Raw genomic sequence first — 18,446 nt, 5'->3', positions numbered from 1 at the left:
CCCACTTCGAAATAACAACGTGTATGAGTTCATTAAAGAATTTTCAGAGAGGAAAAGGGAGAGTCCGATTTTTAATTATTGATCACATTTTTATTATAGCACAGAGTTATAATAGGGAAGCAAGTTCTAACTACTGTACAAGACAAGACAGAAGCAAACACTAAATTAGAGAGTAAAATAAAGCATTAAGACAATTTCTGAAACAGAGACCTGCAGTAGAAACCATTCAAAGATATGCATGATAGAAATCAGACGAGGATCTGACGGCAGTTATAAGAAAAGTCATTCATCAAACTGAAAATCAAACATGTCGGGAGGAAAAAGCAATTAAGGTGCTTTTCTTAAGGCAAAGTAACTACAGTTCTGACGTGCATCTCACCTAGCAAGTGCATGATAACTCTATTTTACTTTTTAATTACACACCTGGTTTGAATTTGTTTCATACCTCAGCTACATGAAGGTTGTGTGTGGGTCTGCAGAGGTGAAAGCAACCCACATTCATAGTTACAGGAGTGAGGTGAATGCTTCGCTATGCAAGGGAGGCTTTTAACAATATTCCAGCTGGATTTTTAATTAAAAGCAAAACAAGACAGAGATTCTAAAATATTCTGACATTTAAGCTGTCAGCCCACGCTTTAAATGTACACATTTTTCCCTCATATCCATTGTTGACAATGAGTCACTAATTGCCTCTCGCTTTCTTTTTCTCTCATCAGCAGTCATGTCTTCACTTCAAACAAGTGTGAACTTAAAAGACTCTTGTCTGGGAAGTAAGAAATGAGCGATACAGCGGGAGCTGTATGGCCAACACTGTGATAGAAGGCTCATTAATTACTATGCAGGAAAAATAGTGGCTGAAGCTGTGATAAATTGTACTGAAACTAAACTATAGTCGTTGTTTTGAAGGTTGTAAGTGTACATAATGTATGGACGTGTATGATCACATGACTTTTATATTGTTTGTGCTTGCATGTTGCTTTTTCGCCTGAAGAAAGATCCCATACACTGATTTTACAATGAAAACATAACGTAAATGATGTCAAAATAAAAGCTGCACCATTTTAGTAGCGGGCGGATGTAACCTTTATCAATGAATAATAAAGCTTATTGTGACTTAACTAATAACAGATTCATTTTATTAACTACAACAAAAGAAAATCACTGAAGAAAGTTAGAAAATTACTAACTTGTCAGTTGCCTCTATTTGCTAGAACTTGTCTGTACGAGGGTGTTAGGAAGTCCATAACGGATACTATGTTGAAACTTATCCAGCTGTGGCAACAATAGTTCATCTAACAGGCTTCCCAATGTACAAACTGGCCTTAAAAGCCCACAAAAAAAGAAAGAAATCGATGACTTCATCTCCACGGGACCATAAATTGCTTTGAAAGCCTGATAAAAAAGAATCATGTGATATTTCTCACTAAGTATTTCTCTATACCCAACAGCCGGAATTGTTATATTGTATTTCAATGTATTTTAGAAAGAGAATGACGAGGCTTTTACTCAACGATACCACAGACTGAAAGCCTCTTAAAGATATCCGCACTATCGTGGTCAGACATACTATCTTGAGTACATCTGACCACTTGCTGGGGCAGCGCCGGGTGCCACTGAGTGGAACATTTACACAAGATGTATCGTGCCATTGATGTGCTCCTATCATTCCTACTTTGGCTGTAAAGCTGCAGATTTGAGATCAATACTGAGCTGCAGTTGTCTGGATGTGCACGCAGGACCATCAATAATGGATGATCTTTTAGCTCTGACAGGCCCCACCTTCTCCGAACAATGTTGCACTCAGCCGGACACATTGTTTCCTTACAGCCATCACTAAAAACACGGAAACACACAGTAAAAGATGATAACTAAATCAATTGTTTCATCTGATCCTTGCTTCCTTTGTGCTAATTAGTTTGTAACTGAATTCCAAAATAATGTCAACTACCGGCCACTCAGTCCCAAGTCTAATGTGTCAGTGGAGAGCTTCTACTAACTTTCTTTAATTGAAACGTGATCTGACGTGGTCCAATTAGTCTGGTTCACTTGCTCTTTAATCACACAGTTTTGGGCCATTTGCATTAGGAAAACATTTCACATTTGAGAAGATTGGCTCCATTTGTTAATAAAAAGAAGGAATTCTGCAGAAAAACATTCGTATATGAAAGTGAGGACTCAAAAAGAAATCGAGTTAAATTCCCAGCAGCCTCTGGATCTATTAATCTGTTAAAGTTTTAAAAATGTGCACTGATTTTTAAGGTTGTTTTCCTTCTTTTAAACATCAATCACACCCATGAGCGTTCTTGGCTGCCACGACGGGCACACGCTAAGGAGATGATGGCATGTCAAACGTTACTGTACTCTGTGATTAATTCCGAACACCTTGTCATTTAAAAAAGATTATTTTATCATTAGCATTTCAAAGCTGCAGCTCCCATTAGGCTTTGATAGCACTCCAGTGTCAGGGGGCTCGGGGGAGATGTGGTTGACACAGCTCCGGGAGAACAAGCGAACACAGAGGTGGGACGGTGCTTGGGTTCTCCATTACTGAAAAATACTGCATAACAATATTTCTGGATAGTTACTGACTCAACTCACTTGGAGCTGCGAGAGAACTGACGGAGAGCACTTAGCGCCTTCTGAAATAATGTGCATTATTATCAGTAAGTGAGTGGTCGACCTCTCTCACTCCTCACAGCTGGATCCTGTACATTTTACTGGCTTTAAATAATGCAGCCACAAAGGAAGAGAAATATAAAGCAGTGCAATGAATGAAATCTAATGTAAGTGTGAGAATTTTTGGTGCAATATCCACACATTCATAGCCATAATTACAGATAGTCTGCACATTTAAAACTCTGCTTCAAGATAAGTTTTTCTACATATACTAGAATCAGTGCATTACATTTTCTAATTATCTACAAATCTGTGCAATACTGATAAATCTGTGCAATATTAATATTTCTCTGTCAGCATTTCTACTCATGATGAAATCTGTGCAATTTCACTGACGTGCAATATTGCTATTTTTGTACTTATTGAGAAATCTGTGCAATGTGGATAAAAATCTGTGCAATATTAATGTTCCCATTATGTTGCGCTTCAAATTGACCCATTTTAAAGTTTTAAAAAATCTTTAAAAAAATTGTTAAAAGCGTTCTTTCAGAATGAAACTTCTTCTGCTTGGTTAATAAGTGTAAATAACATATAAAATGAAAATGGTTGATTTCACACATTTGCAAACCCTTCCTGAAAAGAAGAGATGTCTTGTGCTAATTGATCAACTCCATAAAAAGACAAAAATTCAAAATCCATCCATTCTCTATACACCGCTTTATCCTCACTAGGGAAAAATTCAAAATGTGAAATAAAATTTAAAAAAATAATTTAAAAATCAATGTCATGTAAAACTATTGTATTTTATAGGTAGGTCTTTCCAATGTAGATTAAGAAAAAAGTTCTAACATGGATATTTTTATGAAAAACTAGTGAATTATCCTCATTGAAACAGATTTGTAAGGGGTAAAGAATGCCATTAGCACTAGTAGCAACATTATTCAAAAAAAGACTATCAGATGTGGATGAAATTTTCAGGGAAGGTTAGAAATGACACAAGGACCACCTGATTACATTGTGGCAGTGATGTGGTTTATAGTCCGGATCCATGGATTTTTAAAATATTTCTGTATCATTGCCAGATAGCGGCACGGCGTCACTGCAACCATGACAACAAGTGAACACTGTGTGAGCTGCCTGCTGATGATCACATGATTGCGATCCTACTACAAATCCACCACTGTAGACTTATCGATCAACAACTGAGCAGCTGTGACGAAGTACTGCATTCTCTGAGGGCTTTTCTTGTTTTTATTGTTTCAAATTGTTTAAATGTGATATTATTAGTATTTTCTAACTGTATTTCGTAATGTACGCTACCGGTTGAAAGTTTTAGAACACCCCAGTTTATCCAGTTTTTTATTGGAAATTATGCATGTTAATGTCTCATTGTACTCTGAAATGAAAGCATAGAACAAATAAAAAAATGAAGTTAGAAAAAATAATTTATTTCGAAACCAGTTCTAAACTTTTGACTCATCAGTAGCCAGCTTTGGCAGACATACTGTAACAGCTGAACACACTTGTAGCATTCCTTTCACAATGACAATCAAACCTTCTTCAGAAAGTTCTTCCAATGCGGTTGCAGAAGTTCCCAGATTTTAATTTCAATAACAAAACTGGAAAAATTGGGGCGTTCTAAAACTTTTGACCGGTATTGTATGTGTTTGTATCGGGTCAGTGTGATCCAAGGAGCTGAATTTTTCTTCACCCTCAGCAGAAAAGTTTAAAAAGTCAACTCACTTTCACATCTCAACTTTAAACTGCAGCGCATGATATCAGCCATAACATTCAGCAGCAGTTTGCATACACAATGATGCTTGCTAGTTCTGTTGTCACCATATCTCACTGTGAATATTTACATAAATGTACCATATTATAATTAGGGCACTGCTTTAAAAAGACCTGGCACAACTATTTATTTGATTTATTTTCTATTTATATGCATTATTTACTAAGTTTGGGAATTGACACAAATGATTTTGGCCCTCAGCTCATTTATGGGTATTGCAGAAAATATTACTCAGGCATTAACAAAGAAACCGCCTCACTTAAAGTGATCACAGGACCGAGCAGCAAAGATAAATGGAAAGAGAATCAGCATAAAGGAAGATAAATGAACAGCTTAATTTTTTATCCTTAGGCAAGCAGTAAAGGCATAATCAGCGCAACACTTTGCAGGTTGCACATTTAAAAGTTTCAGTGGAAACAATACAAACAAAAAAACTTGCTTTCCCAGTGTTTTATCGGCTTAAATATCAATGCTTAGTATTCTGCATCCAAATATACACATTTGATTTTACACGGCCATTTGTTAAAGATGTTGGCAATAACACAATATTGATTAGCCACACTGTAGCCAAATCAAATTATAGAAAATTAAAGGACAAGGCAAGCCAAGTCAGTGGAATAAAACAACAAGAAAGTACTACAGTTATCATGTTTATGCTGCTCTGTGCACTGTTGTCCTGCCATTACTGGCTATTTTTGCAATGATCCCAGTAAATAACATCTCATGGGCGACGCTATACAAGAACATACAGCAGCAGCCCAGACTAGCTTCCATTATAGAGGAAAAAGGAAAAAAATAAGGAATAAAGGACAGTAAGAAAGAAGCTCCTTTGTTGGGTATATAGGAGTCTTCATGGTTCCCCAGATATTTCATCTTACTACATCTCCTCTGACAGCAGAAGGCATTTGGTGCATACTGCTTTCAGTACTTGTGGTGAAAAGGAACTGTGTTGTTCAGAGGAGAAATAAGAAGAAAAAAAGCACACCTGAAACAAAGTAACATGGAAGTAAGAAAAGAAAAAGAGGCACTGCAGCGTGACTAACAAAGAACACAGCCTATTATTGAAATCATACACCCTTTTAGACCAGCACTTTAAAAAAGCGTCTTGAAAGTGTATCATAATTTGCAAACATTTTATCGCACTCCACATGCAATTTTCCTGAATCAGTACTTGACCTGCACTAATGATTCCTTTCACAGCAGCCACACATCGATGGAAAGGTGAACGACACATGATGTACCTTCCTGCTATACAGGTTTGACCACCCAAGAAAGGATGGAGAATCCCAGTTAGTGCCCAGCGTGAGAGGTGTAAGAAAGGACTAAAGCTGTCAGTCACCACCAGCAAAGCCCCCTGGGTACAACCTTTATCTCATCTCCAGGGCAGCCACATGCCACCAAATTCCATCTGCTGACAGTCGCCTACAAAACACACACAACACGGCAGGAAAGTCGGCAGTCTCCTTGCAAACACCTGCTTATTTCAGTAGATATTAGGATATTTATTATATAGATGTTTTGAGGCAATGACAAAGGAAATATCAAGATTACTTCTTTCATTTCCAGGAATAGTAGCATTTTTTCCCCTAAAATTACATTAATAACAAAAAATACACTGATTTCCCTTTTCTTGCTCTATTGTACAGCTATGCAGCACATTAACACACTTCTATTTTTTCATTTCATGTTAAAAATACAATAATACTGCAAAAACCGACTCAATGCGGCGTGTTACTTTATGCTCGTGCGACATCATTCATTAGCCTAAAATAACCTTGTGAGTTTTAATATCCAAAAATCATTAAAAAAATAAACACTTTTTCCCCCCAGTAGGATACCAAATATTATTACTTCATTATCTCAGAAACGCACTACAAATACAGAGGTGGCTGATGCCAAGTTGAATTCCATCTAGCAACACTTAATTGCTTCATGTTTCAATGTAATGTGAGAAACGCCTCCAAGGACGCCAAGGCAACTGGACCTAAATTGCAAGGACAGTGGCTATAAAACTCCTAAATTCAATATCATAAATAGTTTTTTAAATCACACCACAAAAGAGAGACAAACTGCACAGGGAAAGAGGTGGCATAAAGCTTAAAATAAAGCTTAAAATAAATCTGCATTGCTACAACTAACTCCCTACATAGAGAAAAAATTACAGATGCAAACTCAAAAAATATGCTAAAAAACATATTTAATAAAACATCCTGTTGATTTGCTTATGTTGACACATGCTAAAACATCAATGTGCAGCACCCCCAGCACTCTGTGTTATGTGACTGACATACTCATTACAAGACTAATTACTAGGCAGCATCCTTGTTGTGCCTTCACTCCTCTGAATATTTCTTAGAGGTTTTAATGAAGTGCCTTAACACAAATTAGCTGCAGAAAAGCTTTTAAAACCTTAAGTCACAGGCATAAATGTATTCCATTAAAAAGCTACACTCTGCATGATAATTCCTTTTTTCTCAACAGCTACACATGTACCACTCAAACGACTCACAAGGTGTTTTGTTTACAAGCCACACTCTCACGCTTCACCACATATATTCATCGTGGATAACAAAAGAGTCCGGCAATAACGCACTGCTTTGGAGGAGACAGCTCACAGTCTGCCTGTACATCAACGCCGTGATGAGAAACGCTATAGCTACTTTATCTTGTCAGTGGGAAACTGCTGATTTCAGATGAGAAGGTCTTCAAAGGGGAAAGCTTCTTTGCACCCAGCTTAATGAGAGACGGGGGGGATCTCTTTGATGCAACAGTGGGGCGCATTGTGCCACTTTGATTCCATTTGGAGGGATTGGAATGGGGGAGCGGCCCTTCAGGTAAGGCCCTCTTCCACCTGCTTACTAGTTCGCTTGGCTGTCAGTCGCCCAGCAGGGGAGGCGAGTGGAGCTGTGCGAGGAGAAGACGGCAGACAGAGTCCTCGCACTCGCCGAGCATACCAAAAGTTTCCCACCGCCAGCTGTTGTCTGAAACAAAGCCGTATCGAGCATCATCACATTTGCTGCTGTAGTAGCACGGAGTGACTCTGGCTGGCAGTTGGACAGTGACCAGAAGGTTTTATTGTGTCTGTATAAAGCATGAATAATGAGACTACTAGGGAATATTATAATCTCTGAGGTGGAAAGATGGAACCTGTATACAGAATATTTTAAGGTTATGATGCTTTTTTGGATTTCCAAAGCAAGAAAGGAACTACAGAGGAATGACATTTGTACTTGTATCTCCAGTATTTCGATGAAATAAACTAAATTAGCCCTAGAATGACTTGTTTACAGAAATCTGCCAAATGCACGACTAATTCATTCATTCCTTCAATAGGTCAGGGTTATTGATGGTCAGAAAATAACAATAAAGGAGAAACATACATCTAAGAGTCACTTCTCCTTGCAGAATATGCATCTGCATTGTGTTCAGGTATCTAAATTGCTGAAAAACCTCAAAGATGGGAGATTCTGACTCTGGGTCTTTGATATGAGGCTGATGCAATGCTACAACCTATTCTTAAGCTCCAAAAAAAGAGATCAGAGTTATTACCCCTGCAATTCTGCTGGAATGAAAAAAGCCAGACAGGCCAGCCTCCACCATTTATCACCAAGTCCACAGCCTTTAGACTGAGTTGAGAGATTTTCTTTCAGAAGACACACAGACAACACATCTGACACAACTTCTGAGAGAGATGAACTCGCCTCTGAAAGAAAAAGCACTCAGAAAAAATAAGCAGAATTTTACAACTGTAGCAGTGGTTGGCTTGGACTTTTCCCCACAAATAAGATTTTTCAAACAGCTTTGTACTTTGAGGAATTCTTGCTCCTATCGAGGTAAGTACAGTAAGTCGAAAACACCTGAATTAAGGGGTGTGCAAAACTAATTTTATCCTCCAGTTGTCTAAACACTCTCTGGCAAACCGCTGGGCTGAGATGCGACTTTCTAATGTGACTTCCAAATCCCGAGTTAGGCATCTTCACAGGAAACATGCAAATTCACCATCTTTTACTACACAACATGCTCTTAGTTAATCATAACAGCGTATAGCCCAATCAAAAACGGACAAAAAATGGATCAGTCCTAGGGCTGCACAGTGGCGTAGTGGTTAGCACTTTCGCCTTGCAGTAAGAAGATCCCTGGGATCTTTCTGCATGGAGTTTGCATGTTCTCCCTGTGCATGTGTGGGTTTTCTCCGGGCACTCCAGCTTCCTCTCACAGTCCAAAAATATGCTGAGGTTAATTGGTTACTCTAAATTGCCCGTAGGTGTGAATGTGAGTGTGATTGTTTGTCTGTATATGTAGCCCTGCGACAGACTGACGAACTGTCCAGGGTGTCCCCTGCCTTTGCCCGAGTCAGCTGGGATAGGCTCCAGCGACCCTAGTGACCCTAGTGAGGATAAAGCAGTGTATAGAGAATGGATGGATGGATCAGTCCTAGTTAGGGATCAACCAGTATGTTATTTTAGGGCCAATGCCAAAGATGGTTATTGGTAATCAAGAAAGGCTGATAACCGATATCTGGACCTGATAATGTAATGTTTTAACAGTATGTTATAACAGAGAACCTGTCGTTCATACCTAAGCTTCTTCATGAATAAGGGTGACTATTACTAAATATGTAAAATAGAAATAGGAGTGATTGAATAATTCAATTCTAACACAATAATAATTCAATTCACAACATAGAATAGGGAGAGGACAAAATAAAATCTCTGACAGTACCAGGCTCAGGGAAGGCGGCCAGCTGCCTCGACCAGTCGGGTGGTTTATGCGGGATCCACTGAGATTGGTGAGTTATGCTAATATTTCATTGTTTATTTATTGTCAACAAGGGTCCAGATCTTAAAGTGATAATAATTATTGTTTTCCAGATTCTGTCTCAGGTTCATCGGTGGCTGCTTTCCAACTTAGCCGCTAGCCATTAACATTGCCTCAGCCATTGTGAGAGAAGCCAATTTCCCGATTTGTGGCAACAACATATGCCAGTTTTTCCGCTTGAGAGACATTTCTGAGACCACTGAGTGACAACAGACACTGGAGGCTGCATCAGACCTGAAGTAGCACATTTAATTCTTTAATAATCGGTCAATAAGTTATCAATACGATAATGGGAAAATGTCAAATATCAGCCAGGATAATCAGTCTGTTACGAGTCCTAGTCATTTCATCTCCACCTTTGATACTCTGTAAGAAACACTTGAGTGAATGAGTACATGATTCAATGCTACAGAAGAGAAGCCCATATGAACCATCTTATCTTTCTCGATCTCAAGAGGCAACAAAAGTACCAGCAAGCAATGCCAGGCGAAAGCTTGAGAATAGCGCAGCTCGCTGTGACAATCACTTTGACTGACAGAGCAACAACAGAGTGCTTCAGAACAGTCCTCAATCTGGAGTCTAACACATTTCCCTGTGCCGTCTGAGGGGAAGCAGCTTTTAGGAATACAACGTCTAATCCTTTTATCAAAATCTGTCCACAAAAATAGCAGAGTCCCTGGCAACGCCGCATGAGATGTGCTCGTCGCTTAGCTCAGCTTTATTGCTAAACAAGTCGCATAATGTGCCCCTGTATTTCATTCCCATTACACGACTTCAAATTCATCAGAGTAGTCAAAACAGCAGCAATACATCCTAAATGGTATAATCCTGCAACACACACAATCTGCCTTAGTCACAGTCCAACAGACACAGACAGTGAGAAAAAAGGCATACACACACCCACACAGTGAAGCAGAATGATGTCAGGCCAAATGCTATCTGAGGGAGGATGGGGGATGGTTATACAAGCATGTTTACAGGACATTTCCTGTGGCTGAGCCTTGGGAGCATCATCTGTCCTCAGACAAACAAACACTCAGAGTTCCCAAAGCTGAAAGCCATTGTGAAATCACTTTGGACAAAAAAGCCAGCACGTCATCTTTTTATTTATTAAAATAACACTGACTAATTACGGCTATATTAAGTCGCATGAATACGTCAAAATTATACAGTTGGAAAGAGCGAAAGTGCTGTTTACAGACTCGCTAAATACTGGAGTTTTTTTTTTTCCCTGTAATAACCACCCTCGTGCGTGTCAGCCATTCATTACTGCGTATACCCCAGGAAGGAAGAGTTTGTCCGGACTGGTGAACAGGCATGGGCTGGTGGCAGAGACACACTGTCAGGTAGCATAATAACGGCCTGTCTTATAGGCTAGACTAAACTAATCTGACACGACAGGTTATATAAATTAAAAGCTCACTCAGATTTACCTTTATTTATTTAACTATTTATAAAGCATAACTTTTTGTTTGTTTTGAATAATTAATTTACAGAAAAAATACATTTCGCATGCACTAAACACCTGAAAATTAAAGCTCCAGGCCCAAGCAGTAGATATCTGATAGAAACACAGTTGAATAAGTTGCATTCTCTACCTGCTGACATCACGTGTGAGGAACAAGCAGCTGGTTCGTTGTTTTACAAATATGTACAAATTATGTGTGAAGGACAAAAGCCAGCCAGTCTAAGCAAGTCTCGAGGGATTCCTACACCAAAGGGACCAGCTTTGAGCCTTCGGTACAGTGTTTTCTCATGGTTTTCATACACATTTATCAATGTCATTAGAATATGAAGCATACTGTGTATATTCTGCAGCAAAAACGTATTTTTTTAGTTTTTTTCTCGCCAGCAGACAAGTCTATATAGAAAACATGAATGGAGCATCTGTGATATCAGTCTTAGCGCTCTGAAAGGAATCTTCTTTTAAATCCAGTGAGTCACTATAAAGCCGCCGCTCTCAAACACCAGTCAGATATACACAACAGGCACAGCTTGCAATCACAAAAACCAAATAAAGAAGCGGCTGCTGAAAAAGGTCAAACTTTGAGCAAGAAAAATATTTTTCTTCCGAGCGGGCCAGTCAATCTGCACCTAAAACACTAATGAATATTTGACTTCTACTACATGACAGGCAGTTAGAAAGATGACTGCAAATGAGATGCCCACAGTGTTGTGTCTGATTGATCCAAGTTCTAATAAATGATGAGATGTTCTGATGTACAGATACAATTAATAACGAACAAGATATGAATCTTAAAGCAACAGTTTTGTCATCTTGGGAAATATTTGCATTCTTGCAGAGAGTTAGAGGAGAAGTTTGACACCACGTCTGTGCAGTGAACAGGCCGGCGAAACTACAGGCAGCAGCTTGTTAGCTTAGCTTAGCAAACACAGCTACAAAATCCGCCTTCCAGCATCTCTAAAGCTCAATAATTAACCTGCTATCTAACATTTGTTTAATTTGTGTAGTTGTGTCCAATTCTTGTTGGGATTTACTCACTTCCTGGAGGCCTGTCATCACCGTGACCGTGCATAAAGTTACTGTGGCTGGCCAAGAAACAACTGGCATCCTACTGATTTGTCAGTTTAGATGTAGTTTGTTTATTGGTGAGCTTTAGAGGTGCTGTTGGGCAGATTTTGCGGCTGCTGGACCGAGTCAGACTCGTTGTTTTCAGTCATAGTGTGAAACTAAGCCAACTAGAGTACACTGTGTATTCACTATACAGACACAAGCATAATGTATTGTTGACCCATTCAAAGAAAGTTTTACAGTAAAGTTAAAACTGCAACTCAAGCCTCACAGATAAGTTGGAGCATACAAACAAACTTTACCCACATTTTCTTCCAAGTATACAGCATTAGCTTCCAATGATGCCTCATGGACCAAACATCCAACCACATTCTACCATGCATCATTAGTTGCCGTGTACATGTGGCCTCTCCCACCCTCATCACAAAGGGACAATTAGTGCCTTTAGTGCGTTCAATTACTACAGTCAGGCGGAAGCATTAATAAAAGTCAGCTGTCGTTATTTACGCCAGATGTGAACAGCAGGTGACAAACAGTAAAGCTCAGCTACTTATAGAAGGAAGATGTGTTTTGCACTTGTCCAAACTATTACCAAAGACAAATGTTTAAAAACGGGTGTGATTTTTGAAACTTTAGACTACAGTCCTCATTATAAGCTTCAATTCATACAGCGCATTATAATGGAGCCTTAAAAGCTGGTCTGCTATGATTTTTTTTATATATCTTATTACCATGTTTATGTACAATAAGGTAAGAAAATACATTAGATACATTGCAAAATTATACGGCACCATGCAAATATGTTTTTTTTTCTGTTTATCAACTTGATTTAACTCGGGAAAAAAAGTGCAAAAAAAATAAGTCAATTCATGATTTGGCATGACCACACTGTCTTTAAAACAGCACCACTTCTATCTAGACTTTGTGCACAGTTTATCAAGCTACTTGGCAGGTAGGTTGTTTCTGGCATCTTGTAGTGTTTGCCACAGTTTTTCTGTCTCCTCGTGTAATCTGAGAGCGACCGTGTGATGCCTGAGATCGGGGCTCTGCCAGGGCCAGAACATCCGTTGCAGGGTTTCTTGTTCTGCTCCTGGCTGGACATGGTTCTTGCTGGCTCTCGCTGGATGTTTAGGGTTTGCTGTCGTGTTGCAGAATTTATGTGGTGATCGTCAAATGTCTCGCTGAAAATACTGAATGATGGATATGAATTTAAACATTTACAGTGCCTACAATTTTTGCACAGTGTCATGTATATTTCAAACGAGGAAAGGACACACAGAATCCAATTTCATCCCCAAAGCCGGGGTTGACGGACCCTTTCTTTACTATTTCAATATGTCATTAAAAATCTGTAGTCAGGGCTGTGAAATTTAATTAAACTTCCCTGTATATTTGTCAGTATTGTTTGATTACTCATACAAAGAAGATACAAAGCTACACACATATGTACACACATATCCACCACACAAGCACAGGATCAGCATGTGTGGCCATTTTTTTTTTTTTTTTTACAGGTAATGTATTAACAGTCTGGCTCGACAGTCCCTGTTCACATAGGCAGCATATGAAGACCGATAAATTGTGATATTCTATTCAATTCTGAAACATGAGATGATTACTGTTAGGAAAAAAAGGGCCCCCTAAATGTCCTCCAGTAATGTCACCACTGATGGCAAGTCATAAAAGGTCATAAACCTCTGTGGCGTCCTAAGTTAAAGATCATCAATAATTTACCTCCGTCTCTTCACTTCCTGCATTCTCTCAGCAGCCCTGACTGAAACTCCACAATCCAGATATAGGAAAGACAAATACAGCCCAAAATTCCTCCCAAGCAGCTCTGATGCTGGTTATGTTGTGGCTATGTTTTTGATTTATTTACTGCAGTAGTGTACACACTGGCATTCATTATTGGTCGATTATAAATCCGACATTTTAACATTAATTTTTCAAGAGAACAGGTATCTTAGGGTGGGATCTGGGAAAACCTTACTTCTGCAGTTTTCCTCCATCAATAAAGCCAATCAAACTCAATCAAAGTCTTCAATCACTTGTTACCGTCTTGTATTCACAGTACAACCTGGCGTGTTAAGGTCTTATTTGGTATTAAACCGTTTGCGTGGCCTTTGACATCCTGGTTCTGAGTATCCTCAGTGCCATGAATAAAACATTCAGCAGGGTATTCCTGTCCACCTGCGCTGCCCTACCCACCGACAGAAGAGTTTCCCTGCAAAAGACGTGCGAAACAGATTTGGCCTTGAGCTGCCCTGAGAAATACACTAGTGTCCAAAGATAGTGCATCATCTAGAAATGACATATTATCTTACATTAACGAGTAGCAGCACAAATAGAAATATAAACACAATATTTAAATTAATATGAAAGAGGAAAAGCTACCCATTGTTTGGTAGGTGCACAAAATGCGCATTTTCAACCTTTATACAGCAGTTTTGGTAAACGCAACATTTATGGCTGAAATATCAGAAGCCCTCAAGTTGTTTTAATTCATTTTAAATTGGAAGCAATATAAAAAAAAAAATTCTACCTGAGCAACGAAGGACTGAAACTCCTGCAGAGTGCGCTTTTATAGCTGAATGTAACAGCTGATGCAATATTACATCATGACCTACCCATGTCAGTGTGGGAAAAGTTGCCACATACACTGAGGTTGTCCGGAACCACAATTAAAATTTTAAGGGGTGATGCACTTTCTCTGAACACCAGTGTGGTGGAGTCAGCAAAACAGTGGGAAGCGATGATCCCAATACAGAAACACTGAAGTGAAACTGTGAGAAGGAAATTTAAAAAAAAAAACAACCACCCAGTATCTCACCATAACAAGCTATACGTAGCTGTCTTAAATGTCAGTTTGTTGAACCAGTGTAGACGAAGTGAAGTAACGGTTTTACTTTACCTCTGTTTCTGTGTTCATTTGCTTAAATGCTTTATTATATGCTCAAATTTTAAAACAGCAGATGGGATATTGTCATACAGAAAAAACAAACATTGGGTTATGATGTGCCTCACTGTCCAATTTTTTAAAATAGCCGAGATTGGCTCTGAAGAGTCCCAAGGAGTGCCATTTGCAAAGACAACAAATTCACTTATTTTTGAAAACTATCATAACTTGCACCATGTCTGAGCTTGATTAAAACTCAGGACAGTGCTCGCTGCACAACAGATGGAGAGAATACAAAATGGCAATGCAAAATGAGCCTAGCTAGCCAATCATTCAATCCTGTACACACATGATCTGACAGAATTCTACAGGTTAAAACTAAAGATATGTAGCCATAACATTAAAACCACCAAGGTAATGTTGCGTCGATCCCCTTTGTGCCACTAAAATAGCTCTGATCTGTCAAGACATGGACTCTACAGACCTTTGAAGGTTCGCTATGGTTTGAGGCACCAAGACATTAGCAACAGAAGCTACGAGTCATCCAAGTTGTGAGGTGACGCCTCCATGGACTCGTCTCACAGATGCCCGATCAGACTAAGATCTGGGGAATTCAGAGGCCAAACCGACACCTTGAACTCTCTGTTGGAAAGTGTAGAAGAGGTCATTGCCATCAGAGAATACCGTTGCCATGAAGGGGATGGTTTGCAAAATTGTTTAGATAAGTGGTACGTGATGCAGGAAAACCCACATGAATACCACAACCCACAGATTTCCAGCAGAATACTGCAGACAGCATGAAAATTGCCTTTTTCTCACAGTGGCACCCTGCTGCCATCTCTTTCTCATGTAAATGACACACCCGGCCGTCCACATGATGGGAAAGAAAACCCAGTTCATCAGACCAGGCCACCTTCTTTTATTGCTTCGTGGTCCATTTCTAATGCTTAGACGTCCATTGTAGGTGCTTTTAGCCGTGGAAAGGGGTCAGCATGGGCACGCTGACTGGTTTGCAGCTACACAGCAAGCAGTGAGGTGTGTTCTATCACGGCAGCATTGAGGTGCAGCCTTCACTCTCCACACATGTTAATGAGCTTTAAGTGCCCATAACCCTGTCGCCAGTTCAATGGTTGTCCTTCCTTGAAAGACATTTGGCAACCGCTGAATACCAGGAAGACCCTACAAAGCCTGCCATTTTGGAGTTGCTCTGACCCAGTCGTCTCAATTTAGCCCCTGTCGGAATGGCTCAGATCCTCACGCTCCCCCATTTTTCCTGCTTCCATCAATTCAACTTCAAGAACTACCTGTTCACTTGCTGCCTGACACATCCCACCCCTCGACAGGTGCCACAGGGACGAGATAATCAATGCTATTCATGGTACCTGTCAGTGGTTTTAATGTCGCTGCCGAGCGGTGAAAATGCAGTGCAGTGCGGTCCAAAATCTCCAGACCACTTGTGATACATTCAATACATTTTTGCATCAAACATCAGCTAAATAAGTTCAGTGAGACATTAAATCTCTGAAAAATGGGCATGGATTTCATAACATCTTCGTTTTTCTCAGTATTTGCCCATTTTGCTTTAATAACAACATGCACCAGAGCTGCATTGACTCCACAAGTTGGTGTAAAACCTGATAGAGTGTTTTCCCAGCATGTTTTGTCATCATTCTTGGACTCATCAGTAAGTTTGTCAAGTCATCCACCAAGTCTCAGCCCACCTGAAGCCTCTGGCCTTGTTTTCATTCCTCAGAAGTGATTTAGAGACACGACAGACACTCTGGGACCAGAACTAGACAACCTTGTATTGACAGTATATTTGCCGATCCGAGTCTTGCATTCTTTATCAGTCTTTAACTGTGTTGAAGTTTCTTTTTTAATCTCTGAGCAAAGCTTGATAAATTGATCGTCTACTGGTGTGGTCACTTTTTCGGCAAATTTGAACATGTGGCTAGAAAGGAGTTAAAATGGCCACTGCTGCCCTGGAAATACTGCAGTTTTAAACACCTCTTCTCCATTTCACACATTTCTTCCTCACTTTATGTGCTATAACTTCCTGTGTTTTGAAATGTTTCATCTCTTTTAAATGTTTTAAATGTTTCACCCGGCTCTTTTCCATATTTATGAGGCCCATATTTCCTAATCTTTCTCCATTTCGCAGCCATACTTCTCACATTAACAGACCAAACTGCCGTCCCCACAGGGATACAGCACTGTCCACCGTTATCAGCATAGTGGAATTTGAGCCTCATCTTGGAATTTGAGAGGAGAATGAATTGACAAAGTGCTGGCACCCTCATTCGAGCAGTCAATAAAACACACAGAGGACTACATCCTCTACTTCTGATAGGTGGACCTTGAGAATAAGAGCATCTTTCATTAATGAATTGGAGATAGAGCAACCTGGCAGTGCACTAATGATAACCATATGTCTGACTGTGGCCTTAAGACTGGGCACTAGAGCAGAGGAAAGAAATCCATTCATATCTCACAAACCCTACTGACTCTGGTCTTTATTGCAGGATCTGTTAGACAAGCCTCTGCATGCAGTGCAGCCAGGCAGACAAAAAGCCAAACAAACGTCTAGGAATTACAACAAGCTCCGTATAATGAATTGCGTACCGTTTTTGTGTAGATTAAAGCCTTTCACCAGCAGTAAAAATGTTTCCCAACGGGAGGCTACAAGCTCCTGGTGTTTTGACTTTGAGGAACCATTCAGACTCTGTAAGTAAGCACTGAATGCATCCTCTAATTGCGAGCCGCCTGCGGGTTTCAGGTAGTTTATTTTTGGACCAAAAAAATAATAAGTGACTCTTACTCTTGAGCGCAATAATGAGCATGTTTCCATCCTTGATGAGGTCCTTGATGAATTTATTCGTCCGCTCCAGCTCGATTTCATGGCATTTGAGACGCTCTCTGAAGTCCGGACTGTCCAGGAAAGAGTCACTGAACTCCAACGTGGGGAGTCCCATTGTCTCCAAACGCGGCTTTTTTTACGCACTGCAACTCTGCGTAAAAAAGTTTGTACTTTGCATCACGCTGCGCCGATCTCACACCAACTTCTCCAAGTTCCCCCAAAAAGTTCTCCTGCTCCGTTAAGTTCCTCCCTTCCGCTTTGATTGAGCTCTTTTTTTCCTTTCTCCTACCTTTCTTAAAGCCAGTGGTCGTATGACTCCTGCTGGTTAGTTTTGGATAATTTACAACAGGCGCCTCTGTCCATGTCCAACTCAGACATTCAAGGTCTAGTTTTCACCCTTCAAAGTGGAAATATAACTTTACTTAAATCCTCTGACACGCAGCAGTGTTTAATACAATTTACATAAAGCAAAAATAATAAATATTGACAGTTTTATAGATAAATTCGTGAGTTTTTGCAGAATATAACTCTTATCCTCCTTCATACCTCATGGGTTTTAACCACAGATCACTGCAAGAAAGAAACTTGAACTGAATTTATATTCAGTTTCCATGCAATTCCAAAAAAAAAAAAAAAAAAACACAGCACAAAACCATGAGACAATGAAGCATAAACATACTAATTTTATGCGAAAATAGCAGCCAAGATTTACAAAGCATCATTTTTAGCATCAGAATGCTGCTTTAAACCTGCCAGAATATGAAATTATTGGCAGAAATTTGTGACAAATTTAGTTTGGGCTTCACATCCAAGAATTCTGTAGTGAGCTTCTCTATTTAAAATCTATTAAACATTATTCCAATTACACACATTTTTGACACTTTCCTTGACTTGGTTGCATCTTATTTTGACACATTCTGACCTCTGACCTCTC

The 18,446-nt window shown here is 39.6% G+C and overlaps 1 protein-coding gene across 1 annotated transcript in view; it reads right to left on the bottom strand.

Annotated features, from left to right (window-relative positions):
- The window catches only part of LOC110947757 (rho GTPase-activating protein 42), a 65,286-nt gene extending 47,532 nt beyond the window's left edge, over nucleotides 1–17,754 (bottom strand). The window contains 1 exon segment of the mRNA XM_022189063.2: nucleotides 17,474–17,754. Coding sequence (XP_022044755.2) covers nucleotides 17,474–17,627 — 154 coding nt within the window. The 5' untranslated portion in view covers nucleotides 17,628–17,754.
- Between the last annotated feature and the right edge of the window lie 692 nt (nucleotides 17,755–18,446).

Source organism: Acanthochromis polyacanthus, chromosome 13, assembly GCF_021347895.1.
Source record: "Acanthochromis polyacanthus isolate Apoly-LR-REF ecotype Palm Island chromosome 13, KAUST_Apoly_ChrSc, whole genome shotgun sequence".
In the NCBI taxonomy this organism is placed as follows: Eukaryota; Metazoa; Chordata; class Actinopteri; family Pomacentridae; genus Acanthochromis; species Acanthochromis polyacanthus.
The sequence above is the reverse complement of the archived record's forward strand: the minus strand, read 5'-3'. Positions and strand labels throughout refer to the sequence as shown.